Raw genomic sequence first — 25,824 nt, forward strand, 5'->3', positions numbered from 1 at the left:
CCATGGTAGAGCAAGGTCTTCTCCCCAAATTTCAATCCACTGCAAACATTTAATCTAATCTAGTCATGGTAATTCCATCCCCTTTGGCAACAATTTGTTTGGGATGAACGGCCAGGCCTATACCAGATTAGACTGATGAGCTTTAAGGAGAAGCTTGCTTAGCCCTTCTAGGAAAGAGAAATGGGTCTTACTGTTGCCTGTTGGTTGGGGAAAGGGAGCATGCTGCCTCAGCTGCCCCCAAGCAGTCATTTTGTGATACAAGGGGAGCCAGTTTGGGTAGATTTTGGTATGAAGTCAATGGCGAGCACAGCAGAGCAGTGAGACGGAAATATTTCAGGTTCCTAATGATGTTGTTTGAACCAGGGAATCTACTCACTCTGCCCTACCATTGGATGTCCTGCATTATGAGATGATACATTTCCATATTGCATAAGCCAGTGTGAATCAGGTGTCTGTTGCTTGGAGCTGAAGGCATCCTACTTACTTCACACTTACTACTATGAATTCTCTCAAACTCGCTTTCCTTGGCTCCAGACCTACCCACATTCCCCAACTTTGCTCCTCCTCTTCCTGGGTTTCCTACAATTTTTTTTTTTTTTTTTTTTTTACTTAAATAAGAATCAGGTGCCTACTATTATGCCAAACCTTATTTCAGACACAGCAGCTAGAGCAAGGTTGCTGTCATCATGGACCAGTGAAGGAGGCAGACAATAAACAAAACTATTTTCTGAATAAGTAAACTCATGAATAATGCAGAGTAAGAACTCAGTGTTGGGTGAGGAAGGTGTCATTGCCTATAGAATATCACACCAGAGACTGGTTGGTATTCACTCAGCAAACAGCCCTGGGAACTGTCAGACCCTGTTCTTGCAGCCCCCCTTTGGAGTCTAGAAGGGTATTAAGACCCAGGGTCTGCCCTCTGGCGCCCAGAGTCCGGAAAGAATGGCCAACATGTACCGAGTGCTAATTTTGCCAGGCCCTGTTTAAAGTGCCTTTCGGTAACTATCTCATTTAGTTCTCACCGATCCTAGGAGTTTGTCCAAAGACAAACAGCCCTGGACAACAGGCCTGGCACCAGCAGTCTGGCCAGTGACAAGAGCTCTTGGGGTTAGGCCCGGTCCGTGTGACTTTGTGCAAGTCACGGTCTCCCTTGTCCTCCCACGTTCTAGCCAGTGTCTGTAGCGTCTGACTCCTGGGGTTTTCCCTCCCCAAGTTTCGGAGGCTCCCCGGGGTGCGAAAGGGGGTCTGAGTGCAAAGAAGGGAGGTCACTGAGAACAGCAGGAAGAGGGTCGGTGAAGTCAGTAAAGAGGGACCAGTAGGGAAGGAGATCCACGGCGAGAGGGTCAAACTCCGACATTCGCATTCTTCCCTACCCTGCTCTCTGCTCCCACGCCCTCGGGCGCCGCCGCCCGGACCTTCTCCTGGGCTCGGGAAGGAGGGCATTCCCTTTCCTCCTCCAGGTGCCTCTACGCTGCTGGCCCGGGCCGAAGGGAGACGAGTGCTTCGTGAGCCACGCCACCCGATTAGGCCCCTGCTCCTTTGGCCCAGGGCACTAGCAGTTCTGCCACTCTTCGCGTCCAGTTCCCCCTCGACTCCTGACCACTTGGTCTGCGCCGCCTGCATTCTCAGTGTGCCGGGCCCGCCCGCACTGCGGGGGAGAGGCCGGGAGCCGCCCACGCCGCGCTCGGTGCTCGGCGTCGCCGTCTCCCTGGGACGCGCGCGGGCTGCACGACGCGCGGGAGCCGGGCGGGCAGCCATGGCGCGGCGCGCGGGGAGGTAGCCGGGCGGGCCACGGGGAGCGCAGGGGCCGCCATGGCCCGGCGGCGGCGCCGCGCCTGCATCGCGCTGTTCCTGGTGCTGCTTTTCGCCTTCGGCACGCTCATGGGTCTGCGCACGCTCAAGGCTCCGGACGGACTGCCGGCGCTGGGCCCAGGCCTGGAGCTGGCGCCCTTTGAGCGACGCCCGGAGGGAGTCCCCGCGCCCGCCGCCCGGGCCCCGGCCGCCCCCGCCGCGCCGCCGCCTCCGCCTCCGCCGCCCCGCACTGCCGGCCCGGGCAGCCCCCCGGGCCCGGCCCCCGCGGAGGCCGAGCCCGCCCCCGGGCAGAGTCTGCGCGTCTACTCGGACCTGCACGCCTTCTACTACTCCTGGTACGGGAGCCCGCGGCGCGAAGGCCACTACATTCACTGGGACCACGTCATGGTGCCGCACTGGGACCCCAAGATCTCGGCCAGCTACCCCCGCGGCCGCCATAGTCCTCCCGACGACTTGGGCTCCAGTTTCTACCCGGAGCTGGGGCCCTACAGTTCTCGGGACCCCGACGTGCTGCGGGAGCACATGACCCAGCTTAAGGAAGCCGCTATCGGTGAGTTCCCCTCACCCTCGGGCGGCCCTGTCCCCCAGCCTCGCCCTTCCTCGTTTCCACGCCACAACTCCCACTGGTCCTGTCACCGAGCCTCTGGTCCCACTCACCCTTCTGCCTGGGTTCTTACTCCCTCCCTTCTACTTTCATTCAGCGCTTACCACGCGGCACCGCCCCTACCTTCTAGTATTAGGTCTCCCCCCACTCTGCCTTCTGACCCCTTACAACAGGGCCCTTTCGTAGGGCAGAGCTGCTGGGAGGGCCAGTGGAAGAAGGCATTTGCTCCGAGCTGTCCCAAGGAGGGACAGCAAGGAGAGGGAGCAAGAGTCTTCCTGTCTCTTGGGCTTCTAGTCTTGGGTAAGTGAGGCCTGGGTATCCTGGCCCTGCAGGAGTGGGGTTCAGTGGAGTCACGCTTGGGATGGCCTCAGCTTTCACACCTGTATCTGGTGTATCTGGCAGCAGCCCTTCCTGTTTTTGCTGGCTGCAGAAAGTTTGCCCATGTTGTATGATGGACCCTGCTCTGTTTGCAGGGGGGGGTGGGGGGGGCGGGCAGCAGCTTTTCATCAAGTACTCTGCTTGAAAAGAGGTTCCTGGGAGCCTCTTTTGTAAGCAGGTTCTGGTGGGGAGGCTCATTTCTTTCAGATTTTGTCACTGAATTCTGCTGGATTTTACAACACATTTCAATTTATCTAGAGATGGCTAGTGAATGGGGAGAAATTGAATGCCAGAGACAATGATGGGAGGCATTCACAGATAAATAACACAGAGGCCATCCCTCAGGATCTTACAGTCTAGAGAGGCAGATGGTCGAGACAAACGTTATTTCCTGTGGGAAGGATAAGATGACCTCGGCTTGGGACTCTTCTCCCCGCGGGACCTTAGATGTGCCCCTTTCCTCCAGAGACAGGACTGTGGCTTCCAGATGGGTGTGGTGTTATGCACCCATTTCCCTTTGTTCTACTCCTTGGGGATGCAAACGAAAGCCGAGTCCTACTCAGGCTTTTGTCAGGCTCCTTCTCGGCCTGGTGCGCAAAGGTTCCCGCTGCCGCCTCGCTTCAGCACCGCGGGCGTGGACAGCTCCAGGACGCTAGGCTCTGGGATCTGATCTGCAGGAAGTAAACCTGGCCTGCCAGAGCCCCCGCTCAAGGTTTCAGGCAGAAACCATTTTGCAGTTGGAGATGGCTTGTGAGGAAACACATCTGCGTCGCATGGGTACTCTGTGTCTCTGAAGTAGCTTCTGTGTTGTGTCTCAGGCGTCCTGGTCCTGTCCTGGTACCCACCTGGCATGGCTGATGATAACGGGGAACCCTCAGATGACCTGGTGCCCGCCATTCTCGACACCGCCCATCAGTACAACATCCAGGTGAGTCTCCAAGAAGAGGTCAGGTGCTCTTTGGCCCATTCAGATTTCCCCTTCTCTGCCCGCAGGGTTAGTTCTTGGCATTAGCCTAAGTATGGCAAATACACAGCCAAGTGTGGTGTTGGGGGTGGGGCTCTACGAAATAGCCCCTGTCACTCTTATTTTCTTGAATTATGGGGGAAAATGGGGAAAACTAAATATAGGAGAAATGGGGGACTCAATAAATATCAGATAGAAGTTAGGTTGGAGAGCCTGACTCTGGATAGAGGGCAGGCAAGGACCCAAATGCACCCAGAAACTCAACTCCAGCCTCAGACCCCTAGTGGGAGGCAATGCTGGGCCTCAAGGCGTAGAGTACAACCCATGTTCTTGGCAGGCAGGCGCGCTTTCAAGAGGAATGAATGAGCTGAGTGAAGCATGTCCAGTTAATTTCTCCAAATGAACCAAATAAGTCATTCCCCTCTCCGGTGGCGAAGGAAGATAAACAGCAGAGAGGAGCCCCACTCCTGTTCCTGAGCCCATCACTGACATGTTTAACAGATCATAGCATCTCTGTCCATCAATGCAGCTTCATTCAGCATCCTTCTTCCCAGGGTTTCAAGCAGCTAATGCCAATCACGTGGAACTGGCATGTGAGCTTTAAACCTATTAGCCATTCAGTCACAGCCCATCCAAATGGTTCCCAGATGTCCTGCTGTGGGAGGTGGGCAAGCTTCTTGCCCGTTTTCTTGGCCCTGAGGGCAGTGGCTGCTTTTATCTCTATTATGCCTACAGTTGTTGGGCCCTCTCCTTCAAGCCTTAGGGGAGCATGAGCCTTATAGGTTATAGCCCCTGGGCAGATACTCACCTGACCGGTATCTCCTCTGTCTGTGGCAGGTGGCCTTCCACATCCAACCCTATAAGGGCCGGGATGACGTCACTCTGCATGACAACATCAAGTACATCATTGACACGTAAGGCTGCTGTGGGGCCTGGATTCTGGTGGGGATCAAAATGGGGGTGGGACTGAAGGTTTAGAAAGGTAGGTCAAGGCACACAAGGGCAGAATGCTTGTGTCCTCAGCAGCTACTTCACAGTAGACAGTACTGGGCCTTGGGGTCAGCAACTTGGGTTTGAGTTTTGATGCAGCAGCCTCTAATCTGTGATCCGATGCAAGCCTCTGAACCTTTGAGTCTTGTGAGAGTTATGTGAGTTAATATATGTGAAAGTAGCTTGTACAGCGTTTGCATGTATCATCCACTTATTCAGAAAACAGTTGAGTGCCTTCAGGTGTCCAGGCACTGTCCTAAGCCCCGGTTGTATGACAATGGGCAGGACTAGCAAAATTTACATTCCAGTGTGTTGAGGCAGTGAAGCGCACAGCGGTTACACATGAAAGATCAAATTGTGACCCATACTCTGAGAAAGCAATTGAGAAAGAATAAAGCAGCATATTGTGTTAGAGCGCATGCCTGAGGATGGGTGCTATACTTTAGAAAGAGTGGTCAAGGGAACCTCTCTGAGGAAATGACATGTGAGCTAACTAACACCTGAAGGAAGAGTCAGCTCTTCAGAGATCTGGAGCAGGCAGAAGATTCCAGGCAGAGGGCTCTCAGATCCAAAGGCCCATGATGGGACAAGCCTGATGGCAGAATAAAAGGCCAGTGTAGCTGGTGTGTAGAGATGGGGTTACAGCAGGGACGGAGGTGGGCAGGGCCAGATCAAGTAGGAGGGGGCCTTGCAGGTCTCAGTACTAAGAGCAATCAAATGTGATTAAAGAGAGTGGATTGTAGGGAGCCAGCAGTGGGAGCCTGGAGACCGGTTAGGAGGCTGTTGCTGCAGTATAGATGAAAGACGGGGGGGGGGCGGGGGGGGGGGTGTGTGGCATGGTGGAGGGCAAGGAAGTGAGGCTTGAATACAGGATCTCTGAGGCTGGAGACGGGTGGGGGGTGGAGGACTGGGTTCTTGCTTAGAGGCATGATGACGCCAACTGTGGGGCCTGGCTGGATCCAAAATTGCACTTGGGCATCAGGAAAGATCTAACCCATGGCTTGTCCTACAGCTGTACTGGCTGCCCCTCTTAGGCGGCCAAGTCAAATTCTTCTCCCTCTTGCTCCTCAGGTATGGCTCCCATGGTGCATTTTACCGCTATAAGAACAGCATGGGCAAGAGCCTCCCACTCTTTTATATCTACGACTCATACCTGACGTCCCCTGAGGCCTGGGCTCACCTCCTGACACCCAGTGGGCCCCACTCCATCCGCAACACCCCCTATGATGGGGTCTTCATAGCCCTGCTGGTGGAGGAGGGCCACACCCACGACATCCTGGCTGCCGGATTTGATGGCATGTATACCTACTTTGCCTCCAATGGTTTCTCCTTCGGCTCCTCCCATCAGAACTGGAAAGCCGTGAAGAACTTTTGTGATGCCAACAACCTCATGTTCATCCCCAGCGTGGGGCCTGGCTACATTGACACCAGCATCCGGCCCTGGAATAACCACAATACTCGGAACAGGGTCAATGGCAAGTACTATGAGACAGCCCTGCAGGCAGCCCTGACAGTGAGGCCCGAGATTGTCTCCATCACCTCCTTCAATGAGTGGCATGAGGGCACCCAGATCGAGAAGGCCATTCCCAAGAAGACGCCAACACGTCTGTATTTGGACTACCTGCCTCACCAGCCCAACCTGTACCTGGAGCTGACTCGCCGCTGGGCAGAGCACTTCATCAAAGAGAAGGAGCAGTGGCTGATGTGAGGAGCCTGTCGACGGCCACGAGGTGCCAACGTCCTGGCCTCACCGGAAGGTGTCGCTGCGTGGGGCTCAGCTGAGGTCATGGGCACTCGCCGGTCTCCAAGTCAGCGGCGGGCCACCTCTGGGTGGGCTGTCAAGCCTGGGCCCACGTGGAACAGAGCTTGTTCCTTGGGCAGGTGGTGCCGGGGTGCTCTGCGGTGACAGGAAACAAGGCAGGGTTCCAGAGGGAACCACAGAGGCTGGCGGGTGACTGGATTTAGCCCAGGGCAGCTCCATATCCTGTCCCGACACTTTAAAATAGTCCCTCCTCGCTTGGAACTCAGCAGGTTGGTGTGCAGCAGAGCCACCAGGTGACTGCTCTTCGGAGGGGCCAGGGCTCAGGGCTAGCACATGCCCTGCTTCCTCTTCAGCCTTCCTCCCACAGCACCTGTCTTCTCTAAGTCAGGGAACCGGATTTGAAGCTTCCCAAAAGGGAAATTCTAGATTGAAGCCCTTCCCGGTAGACTCCTGAACCCAATGATCAGGAAATACCCCTGAGCATTCATTCATTCATTCAACACACACTAATTGAGCACCTTACTATGTGCTAGGCGCTAGGGAGGAACTTGACCTGGCAAGGTCCTTTTTTTTCCAGAAGCTTACAGGATCCAGCTTTCCTTCTTTGGTGTGGCCTTGTAGCTAGTGCCTGAGCACAGGTTCTTTTTGCAGTTTTACCCAGCGCTGGGAGTTGTTCTTTTTCCTCTAAGAAAATACTCTGTGCTCCAGAGCCTCCATTTCCCCAGATGACCATTTAGCTCCAGGGAGAGGACTAGGACCCCCCCGCCTCCCTTTAGCTGCCTAAACTGAATGAGGCCCACTCAGTCGAGCCATTTTCAGTGCTACTGTGATTTGTATCAATTAAATACGACGTGGTATTCTCAAGTAAGCATTCTTTTTGCTCTCTTCAAGACTCCTGAATTCTGAGCCCGCCCTCAAATTCCGTGACAACCTGACACGTGGGATCGGCTGGCCAGCATTGGCACAACGAAGAGTGAGTTTGCTTAAGAAATGAGACGTTCAAACACGATTTTTAGAGGGGATATGTAACAAACTAGTGCTTATTTACAAATAAACTAATGTGCTATAATTGTAGGGGCCCTCAAAGTAGATCCTGGGACACCTCCTTGGCAAGACTTAGGAGCTACTTGGAAATATGTGCGTTACTTTATGGGCTCAAGACTGAATCCCAGTACTGGGAATGGGGTGCAAGGTGCAGGAAGGGAAGAAGCAGGCCTATGGATTACCACAGGACCCCCGGCTCCAGTTAGGTCATGGATACTGAATGGCATCGATGGATGGAGCAGATCAGGACAGGTGAAAAGGGTTGGATGGTGACCTGTAGTAAGTTACAGAAGGGAGAAACTAGGAGGCTTCATTCCCACACACACAATCTGGAAAGTTCTAAAAGTACAGCAAGGCCAGGGGCCTGAAGCAGCAAGTCTCATTCGTTGCTGATGGCAAGGCAGCTTGATCAGTTCTTTTGAAGGTGAATCTGTATCAAGAACCAGAAAAATGTTCATACGCTCTGACCCAGTAATCCTCCCCTACGGAAATAATTCAAAAGAAGAAAAATAAACTATTTACAAGACATTTTCTATTAATGAAAAACAAGGTTCAAATACCCAAGAATAACTGTTTAACACTTGGTATTCACATGAATAAAGATGCAGGCTGCTGAGTAGACACTGGATTCAAATAAAAGTGTTATAGATATAATTCGTTATAATTTATTTTATGAATAAATACGAAAAAAGCCACTGGCTGACAGAAATAGTAGAGATTTGCTTCCCAGTATTCTCTAATTTGGACCTCCCCGCCCCCACCCCTTACCAACTGAGCTCACTTCCCACAAGTTGCCCAAAATGATGACTCTTCCTGGCATCACAGCACACCATACCACTGGCCTCACTGGTTCAGAGGAAACAGTGTGTGGCCCATGGCTCAACAACCTTTATCCTAATCTGGTTCCAGCTTCAGGTGCAGAAACACATGCCTTTGGTCACTTGAGACGTTCCAACAGCACCAGCTGGTGCACTGGCTGATCTGGACCTTAAAAGCCACCACCCACCAGAGGGGAGGCTCTGACTAGATTCCAAGTCTGTTCTTTCAATGTTTCAAACATATCTTTTAAGAAGAAACTTATTAGGACAAGGCCATCCTAGGAATGTGCTCAAATAAAGTGTCTAGTCAGCTTTTGGCTGATATGAAGTACAGTTCATAAATATGACCTCCCCCACCAGTGTGAGACAAAATCAGCAGCTTCTGGGGCCTCGTCTACAGGGTTCAGAGGGACACACTGCCTGAAAGTGTCAGACTAGTGATGCTGTGGCCCCCGTGGCCTCTGTGAATGAGGCCTTGCCGGTCACCAGCGAACAGACACACAGTGTCCAGCACCAGTCCTCGGGCCCTCCCTCTTCCCGAGATTCACGAGCAGGATCCGTGTGAGGGGAGCAGCCCGTACTTCTGCTGGAGGATGGCTGTAGTTCTCTCCAGGGCACTGAGGAGGAAATGGAGGGCAGTTAGAGTCTGACTCCTCAAAACCCTGAGCCCACCAGAGCATGGTGATCAGCTCTTCAATAGATCATTGATGAATCCTTTGAAATCTGAAAAAGCCAGCAAACACCGGCAAACTTAGTCCCCACCTCCATCTGCCAGTTCTTCAAACCTGCTCATTCCCCTCGGGACAAGACAGGAGTGGCAACCTTTATTCTGCCGAGGACTTTTTTTTTTTTTTGCACCTTCCAACCCCCCTCCAATTCTATCCCCATGCCACAGCAAAGACTCACCAGCCTGGGCGGATGATGCCAAACTTTCCAGGTACAGATAAGTCAACCACAGTTGAGCCCAGGCGATACTCAGAGCTCTGGCCATCCCCGATTGGTCCCCCATCAATGATCAGGGACAGCTGAGGCCAGAGCTCCTGGAACTCCTGAGAAGGAGAGGAAGACCACGGACGCTACCTCTGGCGTCTGCCATGACGTCACACTGCGACCAGCATTCATAAGAAGGCAAAGACCGCACACTTCTAAAACAGGAGGCATCTTCCTCTAAGCAGGGAAAGGAACCTCACGCAGTGAAGGTCACCTGTGCCAAGGACACTGCCTTAGTGCCTGGGATACGGCATCCTGTGAGGTGTGAAGCCCTCCTAGGTCGGTGCCTCAAGTAACACTTAAAACTCAGAGAAACTCTTTCTGTGCCAAGAGGAGATGCCACACAGAGCTTCTGTTGGGGATGTATACATACGATGACTGGGGTCCTACCCAGGTGGGTGTCCAAAGACATGGGGGTCTACCCTGAGCTTCTGCCCAAATTTCTATGTCACCACATTCAAGTGGTTTTATCCAGGACACTCTGATTCTGGATCTCAGGATCAGCAGGGTAAGGGTTCGGAGAGGAAGACAGGTGGATTCTCACGTGCGTGCCACCAGCACTCAATCCTTAAGGGGCCACGGGAAGGATGCCCCTCCAAAATCTGTGGATTGAACTGTTAACTGGGTTAGAGCATCACCCATTCTCCCCAGCACTACCACTCACGAAAATGCTGCAGTGGTGGCTAGGCCTGGGCATTTGGGACGGAGGGTCTTATCTACCAGCTACTGTGTTGGTTGGGTCAAATGTTTGCGGAGAAGCCAAGAATACCCCCACCCCCATTGCCTCGGGCACAGCCACGGGGACCAGGTAAAGCCTGCAGTCCCAGAATAAGAAAGGATGCTGAGCTCTCACCCTCACTCTCTAAGGCCCTTGACCGCACTCTCTTTAGGTCTGGGCTTGGGAAACCCCAGTACTTTGCTATGTTTTACATTTAAGTTCTGTAGGAAAAAAAACGTGTGGTGGCATTTCTGTGTGTTCTCATTTGTTCTAAAGCCATGCAGTCAAGGCAGGATTAGGATAATCCTTTCTTTGACATGGCTATCGGCCGAGGTAAAAGAACAGGGTCAGGAGTCCCTGGGACAAGTGACACAACCTTTCAGAGCCTTAACTTTCTTTTTTTTTTTTTTCAACGTTTATTTATTTTTGGGACAGAGAGAGACAGAGCATGAACGGGGGAGGGGCAGAGAGAGAGGGAGACACAGAATCGGAAACAGGCTCCAGGCTCTGAGCCACCAGCCCAGAGCCCGACGCGGGGCTCGAACTCACGGGCCGCGAGATCATGACCTGGCTGAAGTCGGACGCTTAACCGACTGCGCCACCCAGGTGCCCCGAGCCTTAACTTTCTTTACAGCACTAATGTAAAGGCTTATTGCCTAACGACATTTTCAAACTGCTATCATCAAAAAAATGGGGGAGAAAAAAAAATCACTTACCGTAATATTTCTTATTACTAAAAACACAATAGGAAGAAAACAGCAATTCTCCCCCTCACCTCTCAGACTTTTTAATGAAACCTTTTCAAGATCCTTTAATTTGATCCCCCCACCCCCACCCCACCCCTGCCAACCAGGCCGACTTCCCACCATTAGAACAAATGGGTGTCTCTTGCAGGTCATTCCAGTGAACCATCAACCCCACAGATTCAGAGGAATCTGTGTTTGGGCTGGTGATGTTTCTGCGGGGAGGACTGGGTAGCTCTTACCTCCACGTTCAGAGAACTGGCCTGGGAGCTGAGGTTGGCACTGGTGAGAGCAAGTGGCCCCCCAAACACCTGAGCCAAATCCTGTATGAAGGCATGGTCAGGAATCCGGATGCCTACGAGCTATAAAGCAAGGGGAGAGGATCATCAAAAAGGGGGAGACGGGTGGGGAGTGGGTCTGGCCTGGATCCTAGTGAAAGCCAGATGGCAGGAGTCTGGGGACACAAGAAAAGCAAATCTGACTCACAGGAGTAAAGGGGTTCAGATCCTTATTAAGCTCCTCAGAGCGTTCCAACACCAGGGTCACTGGTCCTGGTAGTAAGTCTTTCAGGAGCCCCTCGGGTACTCTCACATGGCAATACCTGGAAAACAGAGGGGACACAGATCCATCCAAGAATGAAGGGTCGCTGCTGGTCCTATTCCAGACTATGGACAGATCTAGAAAAGGGGACTCTTGGGACTACGATGAGATCCGTCTGTATTCCCTCTTCACCTCCCTGAGAGTTTGAGACACTGGGCTCCAGAGGAGCACTCCCGGTTTGGGGCCCACATGCCTCTGGTCTCTGAGGCTACAACAGCTGCACCGTTATCACGCTCCATGTTTCATTTTCTTCAAGGCATCCCCCGCCCCTACTAAATTAAGCTATCGTGTTTGTTTCCTTTTTTTTTTTAAACCATGGGCGTCCCTCCCCCGCCCCCCGCCATTATCACAAAAGCGCCAGGAGAATAAGGACCCTGACTGCCTCGTTCATCGCGGCGCCCCAGCATCTCGTTCAGACACTGGAAGACGTTAAGTGCTCGATACACATTTCCAGTTCCGGATTCCTGGGTGAGCCTGGACAAGCCCCTCCCGCTCTCTGCGCCTCAGTCTCCCAAGCCTGTCACCGGAAGCCCCTCCCGCGGTGCCGCCCTCAGCGGGGCCGGGTCGGGGCGGCCTCACCTGTAGACGTCGGCCACGCGGCCCAGGCAGACGGCCAGCGGCTTGGCCTCACTGCGGCCCTTCAGGCGATACACAGCTCCCAGTGCCGCCGAGCAGCTCGCCGAGCAGGCCAGGCCGTACAGCGTGTCGGTGGGGACGGCCACCACGGCGCCGGCGCGCAGCTCGGCCACGGCGGCCCGCAGCGCCTCGGTCCAGCCGGCGCGCTCCGGGCTTGCGGCCCGCACGGCCCCGCTCCCCGGGAGCCGCAACAGCCGGGCCCCCGGCGCCGCCGGAGCGGGGCTCGGTGGGCGCAGGAGGCGGCCCCTCCGGGCGGAGCCCCCCGGCCCCTCGCTCAACCCCACGCTGGCAGCCACCGCGGCCCTCAGCCCCCTGCACGGACGCGCCGGAGACATCCGCCCGGGCCCACTTCCGGGAGGAAGTGACGCGCCCGGTCAGCTTCCGGACGGGGAAGCTCGGCCCCACCTCCACGCCGGGCACCTTAAAGGGACCGCGACCCCCAGGAGGATTGAAGGAGACCGGTGGGGACGGGGCGGGGCGCAGCCTTGCGGAGCCCTAGCGCAGCGCTGGGGAGGGGGGCGGCCGAAAGGGGGGCGGTGGTCGGGCCGCGCAGGCGGAGATGGAATGGGGCCCGGGCTCAGACTGGTCACGGGGGTGAGAGGGGGCCCGTCGGGGCGGGGGGAAGGGGCTCGGACCCCGCGCGAGCGCCGGCCCTGACCGTGTGTCTGTCGCTCTCTCCCGGGCAGGGAGGCTGCCGGCGTGGACCGTGGGAAGGCGGGGCTGGGGCTCGGCGGGAGGCCACCCCCGCAGCCACCCCGGGATGAGCGCGCCCAGCAGCTGCTGGACGCGGTGGAGCAGCGGCAGCGGCAGCTCCTGGACACCATCGCCGCCTGCGAGGAGATGCTGCGGCAGCTGGGCCGTCGGCGCCCGGAGCCGGCTGGTGGCGGGGTCAGTGCCCACCCCGGGCTGGGCCTGGGAGGTGGGGACTGCCCCGTGGCTGGACTTGCTAAGCCCTAGCTTCCCCTGGAGGGTGGAAGAGTGTCCCCACCGCCTTACCCCCAGCCTCCTTTCATCTGGGCGAGAGGCTTTGAAAAAGTTAAGTGCTAGCCGAATGCCAAGTGGCCATATCCTTGCGGGGCCTAATCCAAGGCCTTTCCTCCCAGCCTCACTTTTCCTTTCTGTTCCAACCAGAACGTCTCAGCCAAAGCCGGAGCGCCTCCCCAGCCAGCTGTCTCCGCCCGAGGTGGCTTTCCAAAGGATGCTGGCGATGGAGCTGCGGAGCCCTGACCATCCCTGATGGGCGCCCTGACTTCTCTCCCTCCCGGGGCTGGTGGCTGGACTCTGAACAACCCCCTTCAATAAAGGGGCCAGTCTTCACCAGCAGTGGCTGGTACTTGGCTCTCGGCCTGGGGTGGCCGCTCTGCTAGCAGCTGGGTTTCACTCCCACTTCATCCTGGCTGAAGGCAGTGCTGAGCTTTGAAATGTAGCCAAGGAATACCCAGTCTGATGACCCGGATTTGGGCAGACCAGCAGTGCTCTCCAGAGTGGTCTGACCTGCTTTGGGGGATCCAGGTGGTGTTACATGTCCATTTCATGCTTTGGGGGCTCCTAGCCCCACCAAACACTTTTAGCAGAGCCTTGATTAAAAGGAAACCTGCAGACTCTCCTGGTGACCGACCTTTCCTTTCTGTCCCCTGAGACTCAGCTGGGGAGGGGGGAAGTGGTTGAAAATTGTCAACCATGGGTAATGTTGGGAAGAAAGGCCACAGATGCTACCAGATTTAAATAAGCATTTAATTAGGATTTCATTAGTATTTAATATTGCTTTCTCAATTCCAAAAAGTTAAATTTTCACTTCTTAGCAGATATCTTAAAGTACAATATTAAGTTTATACAAAATGAGCAATTAAGCAAACACCATTATTTCACATTCTTCAAAAATACAAATTCATATTTACTCTTTTTTGGGTTTGGAGGTTTCTTCCTTTGGAAGTACTGAACCTGTAACGTTTTCATATCGCTCAGTGGAAGTCCGTTGTTCCCATGTTTCACCCTTAAATAAATTTGATAGGCTTTTACACAATCCAAATAAAACCATTTGAGATTTTAAAAACTGTCACCAAGACCTCCGGCCAATGACTGGTGTGTGTCAGAAAAGAAGGCTCTCTGTGGGTCTTGCCTTTCCTGGCCAGGAGATGGGAGCCGGAGATTCAGCAAAAACCTATTTCCAGCCACCTTCCCCAAAAGGGACTAGGAGGAGTTCACAGGGAAAGGGAACAGCCACCTTGAACTCCGACCCCCCACCCCCACATTCTCCAAAAACACAGCAAAGGATGTAGACTGTTGAATCAAACAGCGCCCTGGGGAGGCATAAGGACATGGGAGAAGGGCAAGAGAGGCCTCTGACTTGGCACCACTATGAGGATAACGAGGATATTGCAAAAAACACCCCTGGGTTTTGGTGAAAAAAGGTTTTATGAAAAATTTTCCCATAAGAAAAAGAGTAGAAACTGCATTGAGCTGAGAAAGTGACACTACATTATCACCCAATTTTTGGCCCAGCAGGCACACCACCAAAAGGGCAGTGTGTGGTTTTAAACTTTGCTTCCAGTAAAAAAGCTTGTACTATGTACACACTGACATAAGATCCAGTTTAATTTGCATTTTTCAGTGCAGACTGAGGAGAACCTCTGGAACAGGAGTAACAGTGAGAAATGCCCAGTGATCATCAGCTTCCCCAAAGGGCATGAGAGGAAACATGGGACCCTCTCCCTGTCCCCCCCAAAATATGGAAGAGGAAACAGGCTAAACTGACTTCCAACCAGAAATATGCAAGATTCAGCTTTGTCGCCTCCCGCCCCGCCACCCGGTATTAGGGAATGGACAATTTCCCATCTGTGTCACAGAACCATTTGCATACTGATCTGTGGAAATCCTTCTGCTTTGGCTGAAGTGTATTTCAAAACTTCTCTATTCTACAGTAGCCTGAGAATTGAAGATAAAATGGGGGCTCGGGGGAACAGGAGGGGAATGTGGGGAAAGGAAGAGAAGTCGATAAAGCAGATCAGTAACAGCTTTGTTTACTGGATTTAATGAAGGCTGGAGACCTTTTTTCTTAGAGAGCCAACATGGGCGGGCGGTGAGGGGAGCAGTAGGGAAATGGCTCGTGTTGCCCGCTCCCCCACTACCACCACCACCTCCCCAACATAGTTCAGATTGGAAAATGTAAACGCTAGCAATACTGTTGCAGTTCCACAAACCAACGGTTTCAGTGACTCCGGAGAAGTCTCTAAGATTGAAGACAACGAAACATGATTACAGATATAAAAGTCTAGAAGGTGCCAGGTTCTACCTAGGAACAACCTGTTCCTTCCTTTCAGGCATCACTTTGTAATGGTGAAGGCGGGGCAAGATGGCAAGGGACCGAGAAGTGATGAAAACGGGGCCTCAAGTCAGCAAAGGAAAACAGGACCCGCAGTTCTTCAGAGAGCCTGAGGGGGCGCCCTCGGGCACACAGGGAAGGCTTGCATAGATAGAGCAGTTGCTGAGAGTGCATAATAGTGTTTCCCTATAGACAGCCGCACAGTACAGGGCTGATCGAGCGGAAAAACGCGGCCAGGCCAGGGCCACATGGGACAACGACCGTCAAGCTACACATATTGCACCAAGGTAAGTGCTTTTCTTTTCACACCTCAATTTAACTTTTTATTCTGAGCAAAAAATAAAACTTTGTGGAAAGTATATATATGTATATATATATATACACAAAAGAAATTGCAGCAATTGGGTTAAAGATAAAATAACCTAAAGTGCTTTTTTATTTTATTATTTCTTTAATATACCAATATGAGGTTCTGCAAACTCATCCCTCTGGACACATTCAGCATTATACAAAGTCTCTCAGGAAAACCCACCCACCCTCCATTATCCCCATCAATCCACTGCCTTGACCCTGAAGGTAAAACTCCAATCTATTGACTTTCCCAGAGGTGGGGGAGACAAGTCCCTGGCTTCTACCCAGAGACGTCTTCACACCTTAAGGCCCCTCCTGGGCTTTGTACCATGATCTCCTTCTAAGGGGGAAGGGGTGGAATTGAATAAATGACACTAACTCGTGTCACCAAACTGGTGATGCCCCACAAGGCTGCCAGACCCTGCCAGGAGAGGCAGGGCCATCCTCCCTCAATGTCCCACCCCCCTGCTAAGGCAGTTTGGGGGTGCCAGCCGGGTTCCCACCCCCTCCTAGGTCCATGAACTCCAGTCCTTGGTGCTGACCACACCCTGCAAAGGGCAGTGGAACTGGAGATGTGCTAGTGGGAGCTGGAAGAATCCATCTACACGGTGGCAATGGCCAAGCTTACCAGGGGAAGAAAGAAAGCTTGGTTTCACCTGCCCGAAGTCTGTAGCCCTTCCCTAACCTCGCCACAGGTTCGTGCCTGGGTTTGGAAAACGCACTCTTCGTGAAGGCCCGTTCTGGCTCCACTTTTGCCGGCGGCCCGCTCTCCTCCCAGATCCCTGGCACAAGAGGCCAGGCTTGCGGGAGGGGATGGGGTGGGGGGAAGAGCGCGGGAAGAGAAAGGAAAGACGGCCTGGCCTGTGGGCGAACCTGCTCTTCACAACCACTCACTGGCATTTTAAGCACATTCCTGATTTTTCAAAAGCTACTTGGCTCGGACAGTCCCGCTTGTCATTTTGAGTCACCCTCAAAAGGCAGATACTTCAACTAGAAAAATCTGTCAGCCTAAATACTGTTGTTAAGATGCTGCTTCATCACCCCCCAATCTTTGGAGAGCAGAAAAGCCACTGACCTAGGTATGCCCAACAGGAGTACAGCCCTGATTAACTCGAGAGAAGCAGTAACGAAACCACGGACACTTCCAATGGCTTTCTCTGGGTTCCTGTTTCCCACTTCAGCTCCCAGGGAACTGAATCTCAGGTGCCCCTCGGATGGATATGTTGGGGAGGTCATTCGTGCCCTCCGATATGAGCTACCTTTGGGACCCCATCATGTCGTTCTGTCAGAAGCTGTAGAGAAAACAGCGCGGCTCCTGCCTCAGAGCTTCCCCTGGGTGTGAGACCCAGAGATGGCCAAGGACAAACCATGCTCAGCAACTGGTTTCCCAGGAAGATTAACCCACTGTGGTAAACAGAAGATGCCTCCTGCCTTATCAACTTCTGCTGAGAACCCACCAGCTTTTTGGGGAGGGGAGTGCAGAAGGTCAAAAAGAAACTGATTCTCCTGCCTAGACTCCTAGAATGAGAAGCCACCAGCTGCCTGCGGGTAAAGCCCTTTTCTCCTCGTGGCAGTAACAACACTGACTACCTCTGCCCTCTTGTCCAACTGTGTCCCTGAAATTCTGTCAAAGGCAGGGCCTCTGGCTCCCAGATAAATGATCAGCTCCGGATACTGTCTTGGCTGGCCCTGAGTAATAAATAGCTCAGAGAACAGAAGAGTGACACATGCAGATCTCTTTACATTAGGTAATGGTAAAGGAAGGCAAAATTATGGCTGCTTTCTGCCTGACATTGTCGACTCAGAAGAGCAGTCCTGTTTGTGGACCCCTGTTCCCCGCTCAAGCAGGGAAGGGGCTCTTGGAGGCTGAGGCCTAGTCCAGACCGTGGGCCAGGCCTCATTTCTGAGCTCAGTGAGGCTCGGTGAGCACTCATGACTACATTAATATAGCCGGTTGAGAGAAACTTTCCATTTTAGTGTGAATTGTATTTTAGGTTTTATTTTAAGAGGCAATGACTTGGAGCCAAAGGCAGACAGATGGATATAATTCTATACACAAATCAAAAAAATTTTTTTCCCCATAACACAACTTAATGAAACATTCCAAATGAGAGAACTTATTGCAACATTTCAGGCTTTTTGGTGGAAGGGGGATTTTTTTTTTTTGTTTTGTTTTGTTTTGTTTTGTTTTACCCTGAGTAGAAGATCATCGTTTTGTGGTTTTTGTTTGCTTTTGTGTATTTGTTTAGAAATCACGTGACTAAGCTGAGCAAGTCACATCCTTCTTTGCACTGTACTAGACTGTATGCAAAATCCAGAGGGTGAGAGGTGGAGATGGGAGGGGCAAGCAAAAGCCTGGCTAGAACCTGGAACCAGGACACCTGGCCTGCCAATTACATGCCGCCTCAAAAAACACCAACAATGACTTCCTTCTGATAAGCAAAATGCAGCTCTTCTGCTCTGAGGAAGAGAATACCATTAAAGGAAGGCAGACCACCAGCCGGCAACTGGCCACAAGCCACACGTCCACTCGAGGACAAAACAGGGATGTTCCCCAAGGAAAGTCCGCTGCGATCTGCAGGGCCTGGCAACCAACCAAGAGATAGGAAGAACAGGGAAGGCAAAAACGCCGTGACACTGTTGCCGGAGCCAGCTCCGCAAACGGCAGGGACAGACAGCGGTCACCAGCTCGCCTGGGGCCGCGGCAGACGGGACATCACTGACACAGCCTCAAGCCAGGCTTTTACTACCCATTGTGCTATAGCTGGCTGCAGGACGCCACCTGCCATCACCCTGAGCTCCGCGGACACCAAGATCAAACAACAGGACCACCTGGCCCGACCCCTGTCCAGCTCGCAGCTGTCTGCTCTGCCTTTGCCACTCCCCCCTCTGACGGAGCGAGGGTCTCGCCTTCCTCTCGAGCTTCAGCCTCAGACTCAAAAGACGCACGGGGAGGAGCAACGCCCGCCACGCTGAACACTACTGCCCAGACCACAAAGTCCCCAGTGCCAGTGATGGGCAGCCTCACACGGATGGAAGCCACACCCTTTCATTTCGAATGTTTATGCATACGAGTAACCTTAATTTCCAAGTTCACATGACAATAAGCAAAAGTGACATACAGTGCAGCCAAACAGTTCATTTATAACTTAGCTTTTTTTTTGTTTTGTTTTTTTTTGTTTTTGTTTTTGTTTTTTTTCCAAAGATCAGTTCCTTAAAATGGATGCTCCTGGGATATGACTAAAGAAAATACGTCTGAAAGGTGAGGATTTCAAACAGTAGATTTCTTCATCCTTCGAACTGCTGACCCCCCACGATGGCAGGCACCGCACCTTACGCTTCCGCTCCCCGTCTTTTCCTAGAGGTGAGTGCATGCGGCCCTTTCACTTGGAGAAGCTGGTCAGCCCCATCTCCTCCTCCCCCTGCAGTAGTGCTTCGATGGGAATCAGATTGGACGGGGTGTCCAGGCTCTGGAGGGACAAAAACTCTGACATATCCATGGCACTTAACGTTTCTGTCTGAGGGTCTGAAGGAGTCTCTGCTTGTCTGCCTTGCTCACAGGAAGAGGGTACAGCGGAGGAGGACGACAAGGGACCGGGACGTGAGGGAAAAGTCTGCGACGGTAGCTTCAGGCTGGGCCCGTCAGGAGGCTGGGGGCTCGGCTCTGCCGGGGATGGGGAAAAACAGCCCTTCCTCCTGCCCGCCGCCCGCTCCTTGGCAGAGTCCCGGCACGCGCACTGACACTGACACGCCTCCTCTTGCTTGATGATGATCACGGGAACACTGAGGCCGATCTGCTGTACAGAGCTCCCTGCGAGAGAGGCAAGAGAGACTGCTCCTCCAGTAGCCGCAGGGCAGGGGCATGACGGACGGGGATACGGAGTGGGTGAGCACTGAGTGCCACGGAAGCAGGAGTGGCGGCAAGGGAGGATGCCATGCTCCAGACTTTGTTCTGCCTGACACTCCCCATCCCCTGCAAGGCAAAGTCCCTTTTCCTTGGCCACACACACCGTCTAGATGACCCTGTCTTTCCAGCCTCATTTCTGGCTGTTCGAACCCCCCTATACCCTCCACGCCAGCTACAGCAGATGCCTCCCTTTTTTCTGACATGTTCTTCAAACCTCCGGGTCTTTGCGCTCTTCCTTCTGCCTGAACTCCCCAGACCGCGCTGTTTTTCCAGAGAACTTACTCTTATTTCTGAAGACCCAGCGCACAGCCAGGCTGCCAGGCTGTGATTCCAGCAGGCTTCCTCTCGGGGCTGGCCCGAAGCCGGCTGGCACATGAGCTTCCTATCTACGTGCACAGAGCTGCTGCCTCCCTACGCACTGCTCTCCACACTGTGCGGGACTTGGGGCTTGAGTCCCGCCTGCCCGAGACCAAGCTCCACCGGGGCCTCCTGCTCGTGCTTGCACCCCCAGTCTCAGACACACAGTAGGTGGGGGGAGTACCCCTGTACACCGTCAGCCTTGCGTGCGTGCCCATGCTCCTGCTCTTTGGTGCAGGTATGTGTGCTGTGCACATGCACACTGAGATGAGACAGGCTCTGTGTGTCTCAAAAAAAGCTAGAGACCAGGGGCCAGGAGAACAGAGTGCGAGTCAGGAGGCCTGAGAACTAGTGCTTTGGCTCTGCCACAGACTCACTTATGACTTTGGAAGGGTCATTTAGTCGTTTGGGGCCCCCGTTTCTTAATCTATAAAATAGCTTGAGAAAAAGGAACTTTTCGCTCTGTATGAGTCTCTGACCCAGAAGCTACTTCTTCGTTACTGTAACTAGAAAAGAGCCCAGTGAATTAACAGCTGCCCTCTTTGGCATTCACTGTGAGTCAGACTTTCTTCTGGTTACATTTAAAAGCTATATCTGAAAGGAAAGAACAGTGACCCCTTAAGGAATGTTAACTGTGGTATTTATGCCATAAACCCACTACCTTCCAATAGCTGTGAGAAGGTGAAATACTCTAATAAACAAACAATACAATCTGACAAATTTGAGGTTTTCAAAACTGGGGCAAAGCAACGAGCTGTGCCTCAAGGGACCCAGAGAGTTGACTTTCTTTTAAAGTTAACACACACAATTACATACCTGTGCTACTGGCTACTGGTACTGCAGTGGTAAAAAACACCTTCTCAACTTTAGATGCTTGCTGCTGGAAAAAAAAAAAAAAAAAAAAAAAAAAATCACATTTACGGCCACTCAAGTATGGCAGATCTCCAAGGACCTGAAAGCCTGCCCGATTATACTGGTCATCCAAGAGGACAGAAAACCCTCAGTGTTCAAGGATTTTTGCACTGAGTGATGTTTTGTTTGCGCTCTGACATGAGGTCAGTGTACTGTTTGACATTCAGTGCTGACAATGCAGCCAGCTTTGTCCCCTACTATTTGGCTGTCTCCCAGCTGCCCAATCCAGTAGGTTCCGTCTGCTCAAAGGGACCAAGGTTGCTTTGCTCAAGCTGTGGTCTTCTCGAAGGGATCCCCAGGGCTAGCTTCCCTACAAGCCCTCTGCTCCTAACACACCCCAGTACTTCTGTGAGTCTGGGAAGTTCTTTGGTCTCCTCAAGGGTCAAGCTGCATGCTAAGGACTGGCTAAGACTTCCTCTCACAGGCAGAACAGCCCCTGTGAAGGCCCCCTGCAGCATGCCATAAGCCCTGTACACAAGTCCAAGCCCCGTCCCTTCTCAGTTGTTGAGGTCAGAAAAGTGGCTTCACGTCTGAGTCTCAGTTTCCTCATCTGTAAAAACAGGGATGATAACCAAAGGACCCCCCCAAAGGACCCCTGCAAGGGTGAAAGGAGATGATGTACGCAGGGCCTGCGGTATGCGGTGAGCCTTCAGCAAACATTGGCTATTTACATTATTACGAGGACGACTATAAAGTCATGCCCACAATTCACCCTACCACCTTAGTTACACTTCCTGTTACATTGGCTACAGGATTTCTGCTTTCTTCAAGTCTTATCGTAAAAAGGCTTTATCTTTTATCCCTTTAAAGGAAAAAAAAAGGTGGGGGGGGTGCCTCTAGGATGAGTCTAGGAGGAATGTGAAAGCTTCTGGCTGAGCTACGGGAGCTGACACTATAAAACAGCAATGGAGGGGCGCCTGGGTGGCTCATTTGGTTGAGCGTCTGACTTCGGCTCAGGTCACGATCTTGCGGTCTATGAGTTCGAGCCCCGCCTCGGGCTCTGTGCTGACAGCTCAGAGCCTAGAGCCTGATTTGGATTCTGTGTCTCCCTCTCTCTCTGCTCCTCCACTGCTTGTGCTCTCTGTCTCTTAAAAAATGAATAAATGTTATAAAAATTAAAAAAAAAAATCAATGGTTGCTAGGGGAAAGGGGGAGAGGGAGAAGGGATAAATTAGTAAAGCATAGGGATTTTTAGGTGCTGAATCTTCTCTGAATATTATGATGGGAGACACATGACATCATGCCTTTGTCAAAACCCACAGAATGCTGCACACAAACTGTGAGCCCTGATGTGAACTATGGACTTTAATTAGTAATAATATATCAATACTGATTCATCAGTTATAACAAATGTACCAAACTAATGCAAGATGTTACTATTAGGGCAAACTGGCAGGGAGGGACGGGTAGCCAGGGAGTGTATGGAAATTCTCTGCCCCACCTGTTCAGTAAAATCTTAAAAAAAAAAAAAAAGTAATCTAAAAATAATGTACAGACGGTAATGACTGGCACATGTTAGATCCTTAATTTCAAAAAGTGCTTAGTTAGCACAGTAAGCCGTTACACGTAGTAAGGGTTCCATATATCACAGCTGTTACTACCATTTTCATTGCGATTCGGCACTTTACCTACCGGCAATGTTACCCTTCTTTGGGGCATTTTAGCATCTTTAAGCAGAATGTAAGTTTTTATGAAAAAGAGATCATGGTTTCCACTTTTCTGTACCCCCAAGAGTATCATGCATGGTATCTGGTAAATACTGGGCCCCTGAAATGCATTTAAGTGAATGACCACGTCATTTCCTTCATCATCGAGACCAAACACTTTTGCAGAAACTGGCTCTAGAGCAGGTCCTGGGTGCACAGACTCTCTCGCTGACTTGGCCACTGCTGTGTTTTCTACCAGACGGCGGCCCACCATTCCCTCACGTCAGTCTGACTCTGCCTTGGAGAAGAACCGCTTTCCTACATCGTTCTCGGGCCTCTGCAGTCTGTTGACTGCTGTCCTGTCCTAGAGGGTGGCATTACACTGCAGATGGAACATTTGTTCACGTGCCTGCGGCCATCCACCCGGCAGTACACGAAGGCTGTTTCTCTGCTTCCCTCCTGCAGGTATCCATCACAGCACTCCCTGGATTTATACCCCTCAATCACGGGGAAGTGACAAGAGGCCGAATTACATGTTTCAGGGCAGATACGATAACCATCTTCCTTTTGAAGTAAAAGGCTCTGAACACGTCACCCGAAGTAAAAGGCTCTGAACACGTCACCCGTGTAAATACGCTTCACCCCCGGGGGTGCTTTCAGTCAGAATACTTACAATTTGTTCTTGGTTTTGCGGGGAACTGGTGGCACCATTTAATATCCATTGTAAGTTCTGTTCTCCCATGACCAGGCTGGACTGCAGGATGGCCGTGCTGGGAGTCGGGGTGATGGTTATAGTGGGATTATTAGTCAGGACAGAGTTGGCGCCCAGGGGCAGAGTCTGGACCACGGCTGGCAGGGGCTCAGTAGTACTTTGCGGTTGGGGCGGTGCTGCCACGGCTGATGCCGCCGCCGAAGCCCCAGCAACAACAGAAAGTCCTGGGACGATGGGCTGTGGGGCCTGGGGGTGCGGAAGAAACTCTTGATGATTAGCAGCAAACTGTGTGCTGTGGGGAACAGGCACTTCTGGAGGTTGTAAGAGAGCAGAGGGGTTGCCAAATGCAGCTTGCTGGGAACCAGTTCCTAGGGAGGGAGCAGGCGGAGGAGCAGACGGTGCTGAGGCTGGTAGTAGAGGCTGGGGTGGCTCGGAGATGCCGGGCTGCAGTACAAGCGGAAGAGATAAAGATGCTGAATTTCCTGTGGGTGGCGGAACATCACTGACTGACTCTGCATCACCATTAAAACTTTCAATCAAGGCAGCTGGCAAGAAAAAGAAATAGAAAGATATATACATATCCCAAGCCTTACATGAGCCACAAAAACACAGTCATTATGGCGACACCAAAGGCAGCTGAAGTCCGTCAGAGCCAGTACCTTCGTTGCTAGAAGGCTGGCTTTCTGTTTTCATTTAGTGACCACTCTGCTCAAAGCACCGGGCTTCGTGATCAGTCTCACTTTCTAAATGTGAAGAGCTAGTATAGGTTTTATCATTTAAAAAAAAAAAAAAGTATCCTCAGGCTTTTCTGGAAGAGACTGGACATCCTTTTTTGGCAAAACCAGTGAACACACTTTCTGACTACTGTGAAAGCTTCAGGGACAGATTTTCATTCAAACACAGAATGATCTATGCATCTGATGCTGTTTGTGGATCCTGCCCACTCACGAGCACAGTACCGCATCAGAAAAAGAAAGAGCTCCGAGCTCTCCTCAGTTTTGAAAGCCAACAAGAGCTTTTAGAGAAGGAGACCCCTTCTTCTGAAGGTCTAGGGACAGTAGGCCCTCAAGTGGACTCTTGCTGAGGGAAGGAGAGGAAAAGATGGATTGAACAAAAGGCCCACGCTTCCCTGACCCCTCGCCAAGTGCACACTTTGTTCAAAGAAACTGAACTACAACTTCCCCGTGCCTGCATGGGTGTGTCAACGAGTGGGGACTCCCTTGCCCCGTGCTGAGAGCTACTCAGGAAGAGAGTCTGTGAAACAAACCTGTCTGCTGAGGATCTTCCTGAATTGCCGGATCATCTGAATTCTGGAACATTGATTCAAAGATGATTGCTGGTGAAATTGTGCTGAGGTCCTGGCCCTGTGATTGATGGACAGAGACAAAGATGGGAGACTTGTCACCCTGAGGCAACTCTTCACTGTGAGAACACACAGCAACAGAACTAGAATGATCTTTTTTGATATGCTTCTTGTTTCTAACTTCTCCTTTCCAAGGTGACAAAGATTTCCCTAAACCTCAGACACTAAAGATTTGTGTCCTCAAATACCCAAAAACAGAAGCCAGTGGGGCGCCTGGGTGGCTCAGTTGGTTGAACATCTGACTGTTGATATAGGCTCAGGTCATGATCCCTGGGTCATAGGATCGAGCCCTGCATTGGGCTCCACACTGAACATGAAGCCTTGCTTAGGATTCTCTCTCTCTCTCTGTCTCTCCCTCTCACACCCCCACTCCCTACCCCTCTCCCCAGCTCATGCTCTCTCTCTCTCAAATTTAAAAAGAAAAACAGGGTCGCCTGGGTGGCTCAGTCGGTTAAGTGTCTGACTTTGGCTCACATCATGATGTGGTTTGTGAGTTTGGGTCCCATGCCGGGCTCTGTGCTGACAGCTTAGAGCCTGGAGCCTGCTTTGGATTCTGTGTCTCCCTCTCTCTCTGCCCCTCCCCTGCTCACATGCTGTCTCTCTCTCTCTCTCTGAAAAGTAAATAAACATTAATAAAAATTTTTTTAATTAAATAAAAAAAAAAACCAGGAGTCAGAAAACTATGACTTGTAGGCTGAATGCCTGTTTTTGTGAATAAAGTTTTACAGATGCATGCTTGTTCATTTATTGTCTATGCTGCTTTCATGGTCTGATGGCAGAGTTGAGCTATGTCAGAGACTCTATGGTCTGCAAAGCCAAAAATATTTACTATCTGGCTCCCCCCCCGCCCCTGCCAAAAAAAGGTTTCTGGCCCCCTGCTCTAAAAGAAGACCAAATCTTTCCTAAAAATGGGATTGTATTCTATCCATTACCTGCAATCTGCTTTTCTCATGTAATAATAATATATTGTGAATATCCTTCAAGGTCATTACATAACATCTATGATATTCTAGTATGTACACACGGTAACGAATCAAACAGTATAAAGAAACTTTTCATGAGAGGCAATAGTGATCACCTTATATTCACTACTGTTTGTCACTGCAAGTTTCTTTGTAATTAAGAATTAAGAAAATGTCAGGCATTTTAGGAAAGATAAACTGGGGTGGGGGGGCATATAATGCCCTGAGGGTCT

At 51.9% G+C, this 25,824-nt stretch overlaps 4 protein-coding genes and 1 long non-coding RNA gene across 9 annotated transcripts in view; 2 read left to right on the plus strand and 3 right to left on the minus strand.

Annotated features, from left to right (window-relative positions):
- The first annotated feature begins 1,695 nt into the window (after positions 1-1,695).
- MANEAL (mannosidase endo-alpha like) lies at positions 1,696-8,268 on the plus strand. 2 transcript variants are annotated; one of them, XM_045476793.1, is made up of 4 exons: positions 1,696-2,362; positions 3,613-3,722; positions 4,596-4,672; positions 5,820-8,268. In XM_045476793.1, exons 1-4 carry the CDS (start codon positions 1,813-1,815, stop codon positions 6,454-6,456), a joined length of 1,374 nt encoding a protein of 457 aa, XP_045332749.1. In that variant the 5' UTR covers positions 1,696-1,812; the 3' UTR covers positions 6,457-8,268. The 2 variants fall into 2 exon arrangements, with proteins under 2 accessions (XP_045332749.1, XP_045332750.1); XM_045476794.1 differs by lacking the exons at positions 1,696-2,362; positions 4,596-4,672 and having other exon boundaries at positions 3,652-3,722.
- Positions 3,022-5,902, minus strand: LOC123597644. The gene is made up of 2 exons (XR_006712189.1): positions 4,567-5,902; positions 3,022-3,807 (listed from the first exon to the last, which is right to left on the minus strand). It is a non-coding gene; the product is annotated as an uncharacterized LOC123597644 (long non-coding RNA).
- On the minus strand, positions 8,067-12,394 carry YRDC (yrdC N6-threonylcarbamoyltransferase domain containing). Its single transcript, XM_045476795.1, has 5 exons — positions 12,003-12,394; positions 11,310-11,424; positions 11,066-11,185; positions 9,279-9,421; positions 8,067-8,989 (listed from the first exon to the last, which is right to left on the minus strand). The coding sequence occupies exons 1-5, from the start codon at positions 12,392-12,394 to the stop codon at positions 8,917-8,919; spliced, it is 843 nt and encodes a 280-aa protein (XP_045332751.1). The 3' UTR covers positions 8,067-8,916.
- A 15-nt stretch (positions 12,395-12,409) lies between these two features.
- CC1H1orf122 (chromosome C1 C1orf122 homolog) lies at positions 12,410-13,665 on the plus strand. 2 transcript variants are annotated; one of them, XM_045476799.1, is made up of 3 exons: positions 12,410-12,520; positions 12,746-12,947; positions 13,191-13,665. In XM_045476799.1, exons 2-3 carry the CDS (start codon positions 12,900-12,902, stop codon positions 13,284-13,286), a joined length of 144 nt encoding a protein of 47 aa, XP_045332755.1. In that variant the 5' UTR covers positions 12,410-12,520; positions 12,746-12,899; the 3' UTR covers positions 13,287-13,665. The 2 variants fall into 2 exon arrangements, with proteins under 2 accessions (XP_045332755.1, XP_045332752.1); XM_045476796.1 differs by lacking the exon at positions 12,410-12,520 and adding an exon at positions 12,539-12,653.
- A 107-nt stretch (positions 13,666-13,772) lies between these two features.
- Positions 13,773-25,824, minus strand: part of MTF1 (metal regulatory transcription factor 1) — a 46,164-nt gene continuing 34,112 nt past the window's right edge. For 2 of the 3 annotated variants that reach the window (XM_045476790.1, XM_045476791.1), the window contains exons 8-11: positions 24,534-24,630; positions 23,228-23,811; positions 20,813-20,876; positions 13,773-19,543 (exon numbers count right to left, since the gene is read on the minus strand). In XM_045476790.1, the coding sequence (XP_045332746.1) occupies positions 19,116-19,543; positions 20,813-20,876; positions 23,228-23,811; positions 24,534-24,630 (1,173 nt within the window). In that variant the 3' untranslated portion in view covers positions 13,773-19,115. The remainder of the gene's footprint in view (positions 19,544-20,812; positions 20,877-23,227; positions 23,812-24,533; positions 24,631-25,824) is intronic. The other variant, XM_045476792.1, reaches the window with a different exon arrangement.

Source organism: Leopardus geoffroyi, chromosome C1 (assembly GCF_018350155.1).
Source record: "Leopardus geoffroyi isolate Oge1 chromosome C1, O.geoffroyi_Oge1_pat1.0, whole genome shotgun sequence".
Taxonomy (NCBI): domain Eukaryota; kingdom Metazoa; phylum Chordata; class Mammalia; order Carnivora; family Felidae; genus Leopardus; species Leopardus geoffroyi.

Coding starts and splice junctions, on each gene's coding strand:
- MANEAL (XM_045476793.1), top strand. CDS start 1,813: ATGGCCCGGCGGCGGCGCCGCGCCTGCATCGCGCTGTTCCTGGTGCTG. Junction 3,723..4,595: donor CCCATCAGTACAACATCCAG/GTGAGTCTCCAA, acceptor TGTCTGTGGCAG/GTGGCCTTCCACATCCAACC. Junction 4,673..5,819: donor ATCAAGTACATCATTGACAC/GTAAGGCTGCTG, acceptor CTTGCTCCTCAG/GTATGGCTCCCATGGTGCAT.
- YRDC (XM_045476795.1), bottom strand. CDS start 12,394: ATGTCTCCGGCGCGTCCGTGCAGGGGGCTGAGGGCCGCGGTGGCTGCC. Junction 11,425..12,002: donor CGCGTGGCCGACGTCTACAG/GTGAGGCCGCCC, acceptor TCTGTTTTCCAG/GTATTGCCATGTGAGAGTAC. Junction 9,422..11,065: donor CCAGTTCTCTGAACGTGGAG/GTAAGAGCTACC, acceptor TCTCCTTCTCAG/GAGTTCCAGGAGCTCTGGCC.
- CC1H1orf122 (XM_045476796.1), top strand. CDS start 12,619: ATGGAATGGGGCCCGGGCTCAGACTGGTCACGGGG. Junction 12,654..12,745: donor GGCTCAGACTGGTCACGGGG/GTGAGAGGGGGC, acceptor TCTCCCGGGCAG/GGAGGCTGCCGGCGTGGACC. Junction 12,948..13,190: donor CGGAGCCGGCTGGTGGCGGG/GTCAGTGCCCAC, acceptor TGTTCCAACCAG/AACGTCTCAGCCAAAGCCGG.